Raw genomic sequence first — 17,613 nt, 5'->3', positions numbered from 1 at the left:
ACAAGCGCACAACGCGTAACCTCCCATTATGTAGAATTGTAAACACCCATCTTTTACACACCCCTAAACACATACACATACATATATACTCATCGTCATAGCAAAAGGCTTTCAAATTACAAAATACCATAGCAATATTTTCAAATTCTAACTACCGCGACGAGCATAGAGAATATATGTAAACCTACGATATAAGAGCAATTCACATTTTTAGAGTTGCTCGTTCTTCTATATTGCTTATTTTCGAATGAAAAACGGATATGCTTACTTTATTTTATTCACCACTGCTACAAGTTTCCGCTTACAATATGGTAAATTAGAGAAATTCAACTGAAAACCAAGCAATACGAAAGCAACAAGTTGCTTCGAGTAGCTTGTAATTTTCAAATTGACCTAGCGCAACATGTTGCTAGACGACAAACTGGTAGTTGGATGGATGGATGGATGGCGTAGCAAGCTATAAGACCGTATGTCAATGGTTAATTTTTTGCTATATTCACCTCACTTCGGTCCTGAATTAGAGCAATCAAATTGACGGATTAACACAAGTCTAAAGGTTTGCAGGGCTGCAATTAGATATGAACCTGCTAAATTGTATATGAATTGTAGAAAACTAGCAAACTTTTTTCGTGTGGCATTAAGGACATTCTAAACTGTGCTGTAAGAAAATATAACTAACAATTGTTATAATAAATATGATTTAAAATCGAACCAGCATAAAAGTTTTCATATAATATCCGTTTCGCCCTGACGTAATGGTTGTAAATGTTATTTAGTTCTTAATAGTGTGATACTTAGGTATCAATTTGCTGCTGGAAAAATATCTTAGTCTCAAAGGCAATTTCTTTTGCAACTGATCTCATCTCACAATTCATAATTCTGCATAAATACTGCAAAATAAAGCAAATATTTTGAAAAAAGGATAACATGAATCTGACTTAAGCACTATTCACATGAGCACGACCAACGAATGAACCAATATTCGTCGATTTGACATTTCTTTCACATGAGAGTTTTTAATTGGTCGCGAATGAGCTACAGCCGAACACCATTCACCACCGAAACCAAAACAAGAATGATTTTTTTAGGTTAAGTACGCGCGATTATTTTATTCGTTGCGAGTGTGGATATTGTGGAACACGAATAAAGTTTGACAGTTCGTGTCAATTTTTTTTCGCGACGAATAAATTTGTTTTCTTAAATTTATTGATATATGATATTGAAAAGTAAAAAGTATGCATCATATATCAAATAAAAACTATACTGCTATCGTTTTGTTAAGAATTTGTGTGGAAATATGTCTTCAAACGTATATAAACTCACATTTTGTAATTCATTCGTCGTTCTCTGGTCGCGCTCATGTGAAAGCTTCTTTATTGTTATAGTTTAAAACAGCAACGCTCTATGTTCAGATAACGTTTTTTAGCAAAACGGCTTAAGTATGGTACTTTTCAAATATAAATTGACTAGTTAGTTTTATAATCAGTGAGCGCGTTCATTTATTCAATGACTAAGCTGTCAAAATTTAACTTACTAAAATTGCATTATACAAAGCAAGTCAATGCTAAACTGTCATATCGTCAAATGATAGACGTTGACATGTAAAACAGGAAATGCTTTTATACTTTTAATACAAATTTTGTCTATACGAGTATTTTCATATTGCACAATTAGTTTAAGATTGTAAGATGTTAAAATCATTATCCACTACAATTCCATTAGTGAATGCGTTCAGGGATTTAGCAAAAAATTCAATTGCATTGTCCTCGTCAACTTCCCGTATACTTCTTTTGTTATCAATAAAATATTAAAATTTTGTTCGAGTTTCATCAACTTTTAAAAATGGTTAATGTGTGTTTTGAATTTTTAAAATAATCTTTTAGCATTCTATTAATTAATTGTCAGAAATTGCAAAGTAAACTTAAACGAAATGTTATATTATCAAAAATTTGTTTTAATATGTTTTTTATTAATTTCATTCATTCTAGAATTGTCCGTAACAAAGCGGCAGAAAAGGCTAAACATGTTCATCACCAGCAGCAACAACAAACTCAACAACAATCTAGTTCCTCAGCAGCGGTAGTTGGAACCGCAGCAGGCAGTGGTACTGGGACAGCAGGAGCAAGTGGCAATAGCAGTGGCAATGTTGGTGGAAGCGGAAATAGTGGCAGCGTTGGTGGTGGTAATGCTGGTGCAATAGGCTCAAATTCTTGTTCGGTTCAAAATGTTTCTGTTATAGCTCATGCTCCAGCTATGCAACAACAACAGCAACAACAACAGCAACCCCCGCAAGCACTCATAAACCCATCAGGTAATGGTTCAAATCCTGGCGGCGGCGGTGGTGGTGGTGGTAGTAATAATGTTGTTAATGGAAATGATGGTCAAGGTGAACATAGGACAGCTGGTTATAGTATAAATGGAATTTTAGGTATACATCATGCAACAGACCCGAATGGAAATAATATTAAAAGAAAACGGATTGATGATCATGGTAAGTTATAGTTTTATTCTGGAATATCATATATATTTACATTTACAATTGTACGGGAGATAAGGACACATTTTTCGCGATAATGCCTACAAAGCGGATTTTGTTCTAATAAATAAAAATGCAAAAGTTATTAAATTAAAAAGGTGAATATGTTATAGAAATGGGTATAATTGTCAATTCCTACAAGGCTGAGAGCTTGTTTATGTGTTGAGATATTCAAAAACTGAAGTCCCCTGCCAACCTCGCTAAGCCTCGGTAGACATCGTTAAATGCAAGAGAACAAGAAAACTCCTATTTACGATATTCGCTTGCATTTATTGATGCATACCTTGGCTCTTACAAGGACACCGGAAACGGTCTGGTAAACTTAATTTGTTGACACAAAGGCAAAGGTTGAGAGGCAGGCTGGTTGGTAGACTTGCCTTTACGTTTTTCGTAGTAAGTTATAAAATTATCATAGAAAAAAATCGGTCTTGTAGGAATGATTTAGGTAATAGAATGTGTCATTATCTCTTTAACTAAAATTATTGTATTCTTCTTTTTTTCCAACTTTATGAAACTTGTGTAAATGCAAGGAAAGTTCTCTTAAGAGCACGCTTACAGTTTGCAATTAGTTTCAAGTTTTATTGTTTTTTGAAGTGAAAGCAACACGCCCAAAATAAATCCGAAGTTATATAAATTATGTTTAATATATAGACAATCGGACATTTTTGATTCTGACACAATTTAACTCCTTTTTTGTTGATAAAATTAGTTTGATGTGGTATATTTTACTCCTTTAAATGCTTTTTCATTGAGATGAAAACCAACATTTTTCTTTATTTAAATTGGGGGAAAAACGAAAAACATTTTATAAAATCACACAACAGCACAGGACATACATCATATCCGGTCAAATGGGTGAACATCCGTTTAGCATTTCCGCCGGCAACAACAGCAAAACATTAACAACATATACTCGTTGTTTTATTCTTATATCCCAAAACATTAAAATAACAGTGAAAAAGAAACAACTAACTAAAAGTCAGTCTTTTCGTATGTTTATGATTTCCAAGGAAAGTCTTCCATATCACCCCGTTTTTCCGTTTTTTTTTTTTTTGTTTGTTATATCAGTATAAAAATCTCGAATTTTAGGTTGGTATATCACAACTCCATACTCCCTCCAAGCTCCCCTCATATGTTGCAAATAAAAATGTACGACAAGGATACTCTGTTACCATTGTTACTTTTAACCAGGCATAACGGAGTTCTTTTTTCATTCGTTCCGAATCTTCCTTGATTATAAGTTTTTTTTTTCAATTTCGTTAGTTGAAATAGTAAGTATCTATGTGCATATATCTACTCGACATAACAGAATGAGGACCACCAAAAATACGAACTGAAGTTATCGTGAAAGCTTTATGACATAGGGTGATTCCGAAATAATTCTAATAAATTTTTACTTAACATTTATGTTTGATATTTTAGTTTCTTCGATTTTTGGTTAACTTCTGATCGAACGATTTGCTTCATGAATGTAACGAACAAGAATCTCATAGACCGTTATTTCGTTTTAGAAAAAAAAACGCTTGTTTTTGACCCACTTTTTCATAGAATGTGGTCCAAGGTTCCAACATTTTCAACAACTGTTTCAAAAACGTAGCAATATGAACCGTAACAAAATTCAATTTGAAAAATCATAACTTTTGATATGGAAATCGGACTAATGTTCTTTGTATCGCTTCGATCAATAAAGAAAGATATCGTTATCAATATCAATATCTATTTTAAAGAATTAAGATATCTTAAATTGTCCGCCTTTAATATTTCTATCACATCAGATTTTTTAAATACACCCTTTAAAAATACTATAAAAACAACAAAAAACGTTTTTTTATTGAGCCTAAGTTAAAGCTCAAAATATCTTTTAACAAGAAATTGTATGATGATTTTTAAAAGTACAAATCTTTCCCTTTTAGATACTATTTAAAGTATTATAGTATCTTACTTATATTCTGGAAATTCTCATTTGCTATGAGTCTTCATTTGCATGTATATGAAGTTTCGAAAAAAAATTGAATTTAAATAATTTTGGAAAATACATTTTGCACTTAATTGTTAGTGCTGATTTCGAATTTTTATATTTCTTAATATATTTCAAAAACTTGATATAATAGAATTACTTTGAAATCGATTTGCCTCTTTTGGAAATCATTCCAGCAAAACTGGTTTAGGGTATAAAATAAATATTTCAGCTGAATAATAAAGAAAAGGATCATAGATTTGGAAAACTATCATAGGTTTTATCGAAAAAAGCTACTTCATAAATTAAGAGAGCCACAAGGAGGCTACGTGCTTTTTCGATTTTTAAAAAGTAATTCATTCATTTTGAAGTCGGATTTGAATTGAGGCCGCACAAATCCATTGGAAAAATGCAATTTTATTGCCATTAAGGAAAAACGTTTTCCTTTTTTTTATGCTTTTCAAAAAGAATCCATGCAAATACAGCCTGGCCGCTTCGTTAAAGTTAGTGTAACACTTCTAGAGCATTTTAAACAGTCTTTAAATTCTTCGCTCCAGCTTTGAATTTGAATTGCAAAATTAAAATCAAGTACGTTGCATATTTACAATCAGTTTGCCATCATAACAAACTCTTATCGTAAGGATGTCGTAACTTATTGCGGTCTCCTTGAAGAGTAAAATTATCTTTCACCCTGCATCAGTTATATAGGTATATACTTAAATAAAGAAGATTCCTTTTTAGGTGATAAAGAAACACTTTTTTGTCATGTTTTTGGGTTTGGAGAGTTTTTATGTTGTGTATATAAACCTGACCAACTCGACGGGTATTTATGACCATTGTCCTTTGGCTCCTGGAATTTAACTGTTTGCTATACATATTTATATAGGAGCCTTTTTTTCTATTCCTATGTTGTTCATGGTAAGAGCAAGGGTTCAAAATTAATTATTTTCCTGTTCAAAAAAAATGTAGAGTAGATAATCGTACCAAACGTTTGCAAGTTTTTTTTTTTTTTTAATTAAAATTACTTATATTAGAATTAAGTGACATAAAAGTATCCAGTTACATGTGGTTTTTGAATGAGATTTATACAATCAACATTCTTTGCTATTTTAAACTATTATCCACAGTCATATTTTGTTAAAATGTACCTGTACACTGTACAGTACAGTTCTGAAAGGTAATATGATAATATAAATAGCAAGATACATATAATTAATTCAACTCAAATTTTCCTTTGAACTTTACCCTGCATACTTATATATGTATATATAGTATAAAGAACCGCAATCTTGTTTTCAATTTTGCTCTTTTAAATGCATTACCAAAAAAGAGCCTGGGATGCTACCCACAATGAAAACTTCCCATCACTTCCGCCGATTTGTCTTGTTTAGCACTTTAAGAAAATGTTTAAAACAATATTTTGTGTGCGATAATTTAATAAAAGTCAATATTTTTTTTTGTTCACCTAATACTTCAGTCGAAAACCATTTTTATTTCGTGTTTTGTAAAAAAGTTGTAAATTTAATTTTTCTAAAAAAAATTATATAAAATTAAAAAAAATATTTTTCCATATGATGAATTAGTTTAATTTCAAAATCTATTTTTGCTAACGAGATTTTTAGTCGAAAACCCGTTTTTACCAATTTTATTAGCATTTCTTGAAAGTTTTTATTCCTTATATAAACAAAAACAGATTGAATTTTTCTAAGAAAATTATTTTTTTTTTCAATTAGATAAAATTAGTTTGAAGTCAATATAATATAAGATGAAATTAGTTTGAAACCAGTATCATACATTTTTAAACAGATATTTAAGTCGAAAATGTTTTTTTTTTATTTTTTGTTTTTTTTTCTCAAAATTTTGGGTTAAAATCATATTTTGTTCTTAAAATATTCGAGGTCACGATTATTTTTTTTTCAGTTTTTTTTGTAATTTATACAAACATTTTTAATTCAATTTTTTCGATTTTCAATTCAACAAATCGAAACCATTACCATAACTTCCTATAAGAAGTTAAAAATGTACATATGCAGGTTCAGGTTTTACGGGTACAGGTTTTTTTCGATACAAGATATACATAGGTGCAGGACGAAAAAAATGGTCAAAATTCATCTTCCTATCAAATAGCTGCCATCTTTTTTTTATAGGTATGAATATGAAGACCTTTTGTGGTTTTTTTTTGTGTGGACGTGGAACTTAATTAATTATGTTTCTAATGTTTCATAATTAGATTTAAAATTAAAAAACACCCTCACTTTTTTTAAATAAGCACGAAACATCACGATATCGGATCAAAATCTATCAACTTATCCGATTCGACATGTATACACTTTACACCAACCCATTTCTAGAATTTTACTTAACCACCTAATGCAAAAGTCTATCATGATTATTAACTAGAGATACGATGATGCTACATCTATCTACTTCTGAATTTCATCACTCCTCCTTATTAACAGGTACATATAGATGTAGCTGAGACCAGGGATCAGTTTTTTTGGTGGTATTAACAGCTCAAGTGATTTTATCTCTGAGCGATGTGTTACTATCCCCCTATAGTGTTACTAGCTACATATTTGGAGGGTGTATTTCATAGATTAAAATTCTATTCACATGTTGTACTTATCGCTACCATCATATACAAAGGCTTTACTGCTGAATGCAAGTGTGGTCCTGGGTCCTGGGTGCTGGGTGCTGCATTGCTCTCCTAAGAGTATTCAGAGCAATGTACAATAATAAAACATCTGTTTTGCAACATACATTTGTTCGAGATACAAAAAGTAGAGCCCCCTTTATGATGTTGGTAAGCCACAATTTTGTTATATAGCAAAATATAATTTTAGATAAGTGCTTTTAGCACCCCAAACACTTAAGTATATTCTAAAATGAATTATGAAACTAGTTTTTTGTGTTCCTTCCGACGTCGACGTGCGTCGTCGTCATCGTCGCTATTGCCGAAACCGTTGTCGTCGTCATCACCATCCGCCACCGCAGTTATTTACGCAGTATACACACCAACCCTATCGAGATTATGGGAATTATATTGCAATAATCATTATAATATGGTCACCCTTATCTCAAGAATAATCTTCAAATTACTTATGTTGTTATGATGTCTGTTTTTCATAAAAAAAAAATATTTCATTTCTCAGAGCATATCCGAAACCAAAACACAATGATTCCTGCTCCTGTTCTATAACACATCCTTTTCTCAAAAGAAATTTTGCCCAACTAGTCCTGGATTAAGGTTAAATTTTGAAACAGAATGTAGATTCTTTAGAAATTTCAAAAGTTCTTCGATACATATTACAACCATACCATAGATCAAAAGATGTGAGTAGGCAATCAATTTACATAATCACTACGACGACGAGCGACGACGACAACGACGGCCGTGAACATTTATACCCAGCAGTCGTCAATCCGCCACTGGGAGCATCAATTACAGTTAGCTACGCAAAATGTCACTTAACGGCACGCGGCCAAGTTAATGTTGGCGAATTATTGTTGCCACTATAATGGTGTGTTAAGCTTTTTAAGGAAATTCGCAGAATGTTAAAACTTTTGTTGATAATAGTATTCTCATTCATTTAAAATAAAATTCACCTAGAGGTCCTTTAAGGAGGATCTCAATTTTTGAAAATATGAATTGATTTGTCATGACTTCAAGTTGGGATTTCATATTCCCTAATCGATGCAAGTGTCAGAATAACATTTTTATATCAGATGGTTAATAATTCATCACCCAATGTCGGTGGCTTTTGCTTAGGGTTGAATTTAACAATTAACAACAGTGTCTACCCCTCCTGCAATACAAGTAGATGCGATGTATATGTAAGTAAGTAGATTGATTTGGGGTTGCATTAGTTAAATGTCTTTTTATACTCTTAATAAAGAGGATAAGTTGTAGTTAAGCTGATGTTTTCATTGGAATCACGTGCCGCAACAACCGTAGTTCAGAACGCACACAGGATGGATGTCAGGAAATCTGTTGCGCTATACTCTACTCACTCTATTTATGTATGGGTATACACCTAGTTCTACAATAAAAACTCTCACACTAGATTCGACTGAATAAAACCTAGAGGGGTTTTATTAATTTTTTAAGTTTGATAAATAATTAAAACATGTAACTAAGTTTTTGTTTCTAAAATGTACTGACGCAAATTTTTAAAGAACCAATTGTTAAGGGTTTAACAATTTGCTTAATATTTAGCAACTTATGAAGGGAGCCAACATTTTCAACCTTTCTTTCCGTTTTGATAAATAATTAAAACATGTAAGTTTTTGTTTCTAAAATGTACTGACGCAAATTTGTAAACAACCAATTGTTAAGGGTTTAACAATTTGCTTAATATTTAGCAAATTATGAAGGGAGCCAACATTTTCAACCTTTCTTTCCGTTTTGCTGGCTATTAAATTGTTGATCGCCTTTTATTTAAAAACAAGCATCCAAACGTGTCTAAAAGGTGACAGTTCGTAAGAATAAACATACCAAATACGCTTGAATGGACCTATTAATTGGAATTCATATCTGTTGATTGGACCGTTCTATTCACTGCTCTTATAAGAACATTTGACAGTTTCATGTGGATTCAGGAAATTGCTAAAAGTTAAAGTAGCCATTCCGTGTTTTAAACTTAAGCAAATTTTTAAGAGATATAGTAAGACGGTAGAATCCTTTAAAATTAGGTAAATCATATTTAAAGCTTAGTAATTGGTCAATACTTTTAATTAGGTACTTATTTCCTGCAGTCCTCTAGTGTGCATTTTATTGTTTATAAGTTCTTGCAATGCGTTATATTTAACTTTAAATCATGTTTCAACCTATCTAATTTTTATTTTTATAAATCTAAAATCGTATTTAAAAAGTTTCTTATTTCAAGAACAACAATTGTTATCTCAATTTTACATTATTCGTACGTAGATTATCAATAGATCAATTTCTGGTAAACCTTGTTTTACTTTTCATCCCTTAAAAGCAAAACCAAAATGAAAACCCCATTCTAGAGATTAAATTCAATTTTAACTAAAATTCACAGTAATATTTTTTTCAGATGACGAAAATCGTGACATCAATATTCATCCCGAAGAGGATATCAAACGTCAGAGATTAGCTTATAGCGGTGATCAATTATATTCTAATGTGAGTTTCAAATTTCAATTTCTATTGCACCAATTTGTCAAAGCTTAATTTTATACATCATTATAAGCAGATTTGGTCCGGAAAATGGTGCATCAAGGATGAACACAAACTTTTGTCAGAATTGGGGAGTGTAACAAATGGTGGAGGAACTTACTACGATACACACAACAGCTTTCCCACGTCTACTGGAACTGAATCCATTCTCTATGATAGTATAACGACAATTACGCAATCACAAAGTTCGCTGTATACCCCACCAATTGGAACATCGATTGGTGAGTATTCAATTGAAAAATAATTTCTGCTCTAAGCTAAGTAAACAGTTTCTAAAAAAAATACGTATAATTCTGGTGGGATATAATTGAGTACTGAAAAGTTTCACGTTTCAATCCAAATTTAACGTTCAAAACGAAGTATTTTATTTATTTGAAAGAACTGTATACTAAGCTTTAAGCATGAAAACTTTTATAGACTATTTTAAACCATATTCTGTTTACCATTTATGCTTGAGTCATATTATTCAACGATTCTAACCAGAATTCGAAACCTTGCATTCCAATATTTTTTTCTGTTTTTGTGTTAAGTATTTAATTTTTTATTTAAATTCAATGCAAAAAATGGATAACAGAATGAAAGGACATCGTTTAAGGGAAAATAGTTAAAAGCTGCTAAGCTCATTTAATTTTTTTAAAAATATTATTTCGCCTTTTAATTGATATTTGTTTGTTAAATTTTGTTAATTTTTGTTTTAAATTTAAAAAAAATTATGTACACAAAAATAGCTGGTGGTTCTTTAACACCATTAGCACCTATAAGTATGCAGGACATGAAACTTGGCACAGGAATACTTGATCAGTCCTTATCGCCATATAATTCAGGTAAAACAATGAACTTCCTTTTTAAGGTCTGCACATATCACAATCAATTCTGCACCAAGTTTCTTCATATTATAAAGCTGACATACGTAAAGTTAATTAGAACTTAAATATATACCTATTCATAAATGTTTAAATAAAATAAGTATATTGATAAAAATGACCACTTCTAAATTACAAGTTTCTTTGACAAATTTAGAAACTGCAGTCTTTCCATTAGATTAAATAAATAGTATAATAAGATAAATATATGCACTTATGTTAAGAAAAGTAAAGACTGCATATTTAACGTTATATGTTAAGACTCGTTTAAAAACTGTAAGCCGTAATAATTTCTTAAGATTCTCATCTAGCCTAGTCGATCTAGGATCAGGTATTTAGTTAGAAAAATTATTCAAATAAAAATGTATAAAAGAAGCTTTTTATGTTGTGACTCATATAAGTACGATCTTCTGCTTATTTTAAGGTAAATTTTTTTGGAAGTTGGATTTCTATGGCAATATTAAGCCTCCAACTGTAATGTAAAGTGGATAGGATTAATTCAAGATAAAAAGTCTTGAAACTCCAAGAATATGTTTTGCTATTTTGTTTAACCTAATGTCCTCCTAGGATAGACTAAATATTCAAAAACGAACCACCCTCTTATATTTATTATATCGATTACATTGACAAATATAATCGCTTCTCTGAATAAAATAAACCTCTTTATAATCATTACCTTATCAAAGCTAAAAACGGTCTCTTGTCTGACCCAATCTGCTTTTTTCAGTGGAAAGACTCACTTATCCTTGCAATTCATAAAATAGCTCCTAAAAATGCAAACGAAAGATATAAAGGCCGAAAGCCTTAACTATCCCGTATTTCCAAACAGGGACTTCATTAATTTTTACAGTAAGTCAATATTTTCACTTGTTCTTCGCGGCTTTCTTAAAGTTAGACCAACAACTAAAACCTTATAAAATTTGTTTTACACACTCAGGCTAGCTGTTGGCTAATTTTGTTACCACCTGAACCTTCTTTCGAACTCAATGAAACCAATTTTTCCCAATTATTAAAGGCTCTTAAGAATTGCTATGAGATTTACCACATCTACACTGATTTTGCCAAACCCTTTGATAAAACATCTCACAATATCATTTGTCTCAAATTCAAATCTCTTGACTTTTCACCAAGCTTTACTCTTTGGTTGAGATCGTACTTGACGAAACGAATCTAGAGAATTCTTTTTTGTTGTTCCCTTTCAAACTCAATTTTGCCACATCGAAGGTACCTCGAGGGTCGAGGAAGTTGGCTTGTTGGCCTAGGCCATAAATAAAATGTACATATGTATGTATTTGACCAACGAAATCTTTAAAATACTGACAGTATTGAGAAATTGTATCCTGTATTGTTAGGAATTAGGGTGTATTCCTTGACAACTCGAGGACATACATTTTTGGAGATATTTAGTCATTTTTTTTTCAAATATTGATGATAATTCTGCCATCAATTGAATCTAACTATTCTGTAAAGATATTAAGAAAGGAATTCGAAGAATGTTTCCAAATAAAACCGAGAGTTTTTCTTTCGACCATGCATATTTTATCATAGGCCAACTAATTAGGTACAAAAACACTAAAAAGTTTTAAATTTGCCGAGACCTAACTGGACGTGTAATAGCTGATAAAATTAACCAACTTTTTAATTTCTTTTATTCGTATTTAAAAAATAAAGACTTGTACGGAAAAAACTTAAGATGCGCGTCAAATTTTTTTGACTCTGTGGCAAAAATAAAATACAAACTCGGAGTTAAAGGAGGTCGATAAACTGTTATGAGAATTATCAAAAATTCAAGACAATTCAAATAAAATAACTTATGCGATTAGATTTTTAAGTACTTCAATCATCTAGAAAAAGAAAGGTATAAAGTGGTTTTTAGACGATAAATTGTTAAATTTCGGTGCCCTGATTGGTCCAACTTTTTATTTTAAAAATTGAAAAAGCTTTTAAAGCTTTATCATAACCTTAAAGGAGTTGGGAGCAGTCAGTTATTTTGGAATAGTTGAGCTTTGAGGTCAACTTGGGGTTTGGAATTTTCGATAGAAATGTTTGGACACAAAACTTGACCTTCCAACAATATGGAGATCAGTGCTATCGTAATCACCTGATCTAAAAATGAGGTCGTTAATTTAAAAACAATCAATTAAAGCCGTTTTTTACAGTTTACTAAGCTTAATAGATTTTAATATTAGACGATTTTATCTTACTATCTCCTAACAATTGTCATACACTTTTCTATTTATCTTCTAAGCTTCTGCAAAATATTTACGTTCTAATAATTTTAGTCAGCTTTTATAAATTTCAAACAAATAATATTAAAAAAAGTTAAGTAATCAGAAAAACATTTGTCAAATTCCCAAAAAAATAAACGTATAGTTGTTGAAAACGGTCATTATGCTACAATAACAAATCTGGGTAATGTCGTCTCACCACACGCGGAAACAGTTTCATCACCAGGGTTGCCAATAACGATAATAACTTCTGACAGTGTTGTGCCGGATATGCAACAAAACGGTGGTGGCGGCCATTTATCTACTAATCGAAATAGTTCTTCGAATAACAATCAGTCAGATCAAAATGTTGGCAGTGGTAGCAGTGGAAGTGGTGTTGCATCATCAAATGCAAATAACGGCGGCGATGATGGCAGAGGGGGCATTACTTCACAAACTATGAATTCAAATAACAATTTAAGTGTAAATACGACAAACGAAAGGGGAAATTCAAATGTCTCGCCGAGCCATCAACATCATCAGCAGGATAATTCGTCATTAATTTTGTTGCAACCTAGCAACCAAAGCGGTGGCGGTTATTCCTCAATGCTGCCAAGTTTTAGTCATTATTCAACAGGCAAGTTTTAGTTTTTTTTTCTCTTGAGTTGTTTTTTTTTTATTTTTATTTGTTTGTTCTTTTTTATGGGAAGTAAGGTATGCAACTTAACTAATTGTTAAAATGGTGAAGGTGTCTCACAAATATAGCCAAATATTAATTATAATGTAAATCATAACTATTGAGGATTGGACGTTGACCAAGGAATAAAAAGACAAAGTAGTTTTTTAACCATAACACCTGCGGTTCAATCTTCAATAAAAAATGTGAACTAAATTTAATATTTTTCTTTTTCTAATTTTTGTTTATTATTATTTGTTTACAGGTTGTGGATCTGTTGTTCCGACAACTGATTATGCATACAGTCCAGCATATCCACAGTATGGCAGTGCCTACGGGTCATACGGATATAGCACATCTGGTGGACTCCTCAGTAAGTAAACAGTGAGTATTTAACATTAATACTTGCTGTGAAATTGTAATTCTTTTGATTTTATTATTTGCTTTATCATTAATAATTATATTTAAATAAAATAAAAAAACAAGTAACCTAGAATTAATCTTAACGAAGACTACATTGACAGTTTTCTAAATGGTGTTAAGCTATATTGATACCATGAATTAGAATTAGAGTTACAAAATTTCAACTGTCACAACTGCATTGTCATTAGAAACAGGCATTCTGATACAGTCCATATTTTGTATTCTTTCTAGGAGACATATGTTTTTTAATACAACAAAGGTAGCCAATAATATTCTTCGCATTTGAATCGCTTTTCATGGATTCTGTTCCCATTAGGGACTAGTTATAACTATAATTAGATTTCATCATTGGAATTTTTTGTCAGGTTGGTTGGATAAATATTTCCTGATGGGAATCAAACAATTCCTTATTGGAATTAGACATTTCCTGATTAGAATCAAGCATTTGGAGTTAGAGTTGATCATCGAAAGAAAATCGACAGATGGGAATATATTCATTTTCTGGAACAGTTGAAACTTTTATGTTCAAAAGTCGTTTCACTGATTTTTGTTTCGATTTCACACTTCCAATGACAGATTTCTGTCACTAAAAATTTGTCGGTGGTTTATAATCAGGACATTTTGTTCAATGACAGAAATTTTCAATGATAGATATAAACTACCTGCCAACGAATTCCAATGATGGTTTCAATGATGAATACCAATGATTGCTATAATTGGCCACTTAATGTTATTGAAAATCTGTGTTCTAATTCTGATGCAAATAATATTGTAATAGCTTGCGCTATTATAAATACAAATAAATATTAAGTGGCGCAACAGTCCGTTGAGAAATAGGGCCTAGTGACAACAACTCTCAACCATTCCTGTGTGCGAGTACTGTTGTCAGGGTAGGAGGGCACCTACAGTTTTAAGCCGAGTCCGAACTTCTACTTTCAGAAAGCACTTTTGATGACGAGAATTACTCTTGGAGAATTTGTCAATCTCTCGCAAGATGCATTTTTTTTTTTTTTTTTAAGTTTTTCTTGTAATTATACTTTAGTATTTTTTAATTGTAAACTTAAAAAAGATATATATTTTACATTTCCACTATTTGGATTAACATTTTCGTTTCTTTATTTCTTCAATAGATACATCATATTATTATGAAAGTGGACAAAACCAAACAACAACCCTTAACCAAGACATGCGCTCTCCCCTAGCTGCAACGCGTGCTAATTCATTAGCAAGTGCAGCATCACCAACAGGCAGTGCTTGCACAAAATCAGAGCCTTCTGATATTTTTCTAGTTTAGTATTGGTTACATATTTAATCGAATATAAACAACAAATTGAAACAAAAGAAAAATTAAAATAAATTATAGTATATATGTATACATACACATGAATATATATATTATTATTATTATTATTTTTAAAAATATATATAAATGAATTAATATTAAAGACAAAATATTAAAAATACGAAGATGATTAAGGCTATTATTAATCAATGATGATCAAATAAGTTTAAACGAAAACTAAAAGAAAAAAAATAAGCAAAACAAAAAATAATGTAATGACCTAGCTTAAAAAACACTCTTTAAAAACAATTATTTATTCCAGAAATCTTAACTTATTATATAATATATGTTAAGACAAATCACAAATGAGATTAAAAAAAAAACACAACAACAAAAACGCGAAAGAATATTTCTTTTTTTAGTGTTAATTCCAAATCAGCACGTTAATATTTTTTTTTATCAAAACTATATAAATTGTAACCTTAATATTTCTATTTATTTAAAAACAAAAATAACCAAACATAATTTTAGCTTAATATCTATGTACTTACTAAAGATAACAGGAAATTAAATTTCCCTCCTCCTCCATCCTTAAATTATTTATATCTACTTTTAATGTAAATTGCTTCTACTCGTAATTATTATTTTATTTATTTATATTTTTATTTTTATCCAAAATCCCAGTCTAATGGAACTTACTATTATAACGGATTAACCACATAAATTCATATTAATTAAACAGTATTGAAAGGTTTTGTCTAGACACTTTGACAAGTCGTGGTCTATTGTGTGGTGTCCGTTACTGTTATCGTTACCGTTGCTTTAACATTCCTTGACATTTATTGCTGATCGAAACAGTTAAAATTGTTTGATTTGTTCTCCTAAACAGTTTTATTTTATTTGCGAAATATTCACAGAAGTTTCTAAACAAAAAGCTTTTTAGTCAGATTCAACTCGCGAAAGGATTTTTGGTAGTTTTGTTTCCATCTCTTCAAAGGATTTTGAACAATAATAAAATACTCAACCGAAAATACTAACCGATACTACCTTGTAAAAAAATTTTGCTGTGTTATTTTAGTAAATAAAAAAAAGATAAAAATAGAAAAACAAAAAAAATAATATAATAATGATAATAATTGAAAAGAACATCTATTAAATTTTTTATATTTTTTTTGTTTTCTTTAAGACTGATCGATAAAGCATAATAAAGAATATCGAATAAATCAATAATTTAACCATGTATTCGAAAAAAATCCTTTCATGAGTTGATGTAATAATTAAAAACATTAAATATGAAAAATACAAAAAAAAATTTAAACCAATAAGAATAAAATAAAAGAAACAAATTATTTATGAGTATGACCAAAGAAAGGTATTAATTTATCTTATGAATTTTTAATTTTTGTTTATTTACTTTTTTTAATTACTTTTTGCTTATTCATCCGAAATTCAAAAGGAAATAAGAAAAATAATCTTAAAGATATATTTAATTATTAAAATATATAATTACATACATAAAATATACATTTCTTAATAAAACGAAAACGACAAATTATATTTGTCACAATACATATCAATCAGTTTAGTTTATATTTATTAATATAATTTTTGTATTTATTATTTTGTTCGCGCAATTCTTTATGCATAGTAACCTAATTTTTATATATGTTATTATGTTATTATTATCACCAAAGACAAAGCAATATAAATGCATACAATATTTTTTTTTACTATTAGAATAATTATTATTTTTCCCTAAATGTATTTTATAATAAACATAATTTGTTTACAAAGCATTTTCTTTCGCAAAAAAAAAATTACAAATCCATAGAGCAAAGGTGAATCTTAAAGTAAAATATACATAAATTAATTAAAAACATTATAAATAAAATAAATTAAAATTTTAAAAGAATTCTTGTAAAGACTTAAACTAAAAAACTATCAGAATCCTTTTATTGATAAAAATTGTTTTTTTTTTATTAAATAATTACAAATTGGGTTATAAGTGCACATTTTTAAAATATATTATTAAACCATTTATTATAAAAGAAAATCTCCATTCCCTGGAATGCATTATTTAAAGCATTGACGATATAAAATGAATGTTATTTTCTATATAAGTTATTTATGAAATCAAATAACTTTCAATTGCGTATATGAATATAAAAAAGAATAATGATGAAAAAGAAACACGAATTATAAATAAAATAGAAAAAGTTTTAAAATAAAATAAAACAAATGAAAAATTGGAAAAGATTTTCTATTTTTTGTTCATTTAACCTCTCACAATCTTGGATCTTACTTCAAATGAATTTATTAATTCTTTTTAGCAAAGCCCTCTATAAAAGTGAAGTAGATTTTTATTTTAAATGGTCATTATTTGTTTTTAACAACTATCAACCATTCCTGTGTACTTGTAATGTTGGGATGGAGAGGTCCTACTCCGAATACGAAATACTTTTTTTCATA

At 29.9% G+C, this 17,613-nt stretch overlaps 1 protein-coding gene across 6 annotated transcripts in view; it reads left to right on the top strand.

Annotated features, from left to right (window-relative positions):
- The window catches only part of LOC129953269 (paired box protein Pax-6), an 89,782-nt gene extending 73,326 nt beyond the window's left edge, over window positions 1-16,456 (top strand). For 4 of the 6 annotated variants that reach the window (XM_056066275.1, XM_056066273.1, XM_056066272.1 and 1 more), the window contains 8 exons: window positions 1,989-2,182; window positions 2,240-2,491; window positions 9,536-9,639; window positions 9,710-9,914; window positions 10,422-10,517; window positions 12,930-13,400; window positions 13,705-13,812; window positions 14,993-16,456. In XM_056066275.1, coding sequence (XP_055922250.1) covers window positions 1,989-2,182; window positions 2,240-2,491; window positions 9,536-9,639; window positions 9,710-9,914; window positions 10,422-10,517; window positions 12,930-13,400; window positions 13,705-13,812; window positions 14,993-15,156 — 1,594 coding nt within the window. In that variant the 3' untranslated portion in view covers window positions 15,157-16,456. Of the gene's footprint in view, window positions 1-1,988; window positions 2,183-2,239; window positions 2,492-9,535; window positions 9,640-9,709; window positions 9,915-10,421; window positions 10,518-12,929; window positions 13,401-13,704; window positions 13,824-14,992 lie in introns of all 6 variants that reach the window. The other 2 variants (XM_056066276.1, XM_056066278.1) reach the window with 2 other exon arrangements.
- Window positions 16,457-17,613: the final 1,157 nt, after the last annotated feature.

Source organism: Eupeodes corollae, chromosome X, assembly GCF_945859685.1.
Source record: "Eupeodes corollae chromosome X, idEupCoro1.1, whole genome shotgun sequence".
Classification (NCBI taxonomy): Eukaryota; Metazoa; Arthropoda; class Insecta; order Diptera; family Syrphidae; genus Eupeodes; species Eupeodes corollae.
Note: the sequence above shows the minus strand (reverse complement) of the source record. Positions and strands in the feature narration are given on the sequence as shown.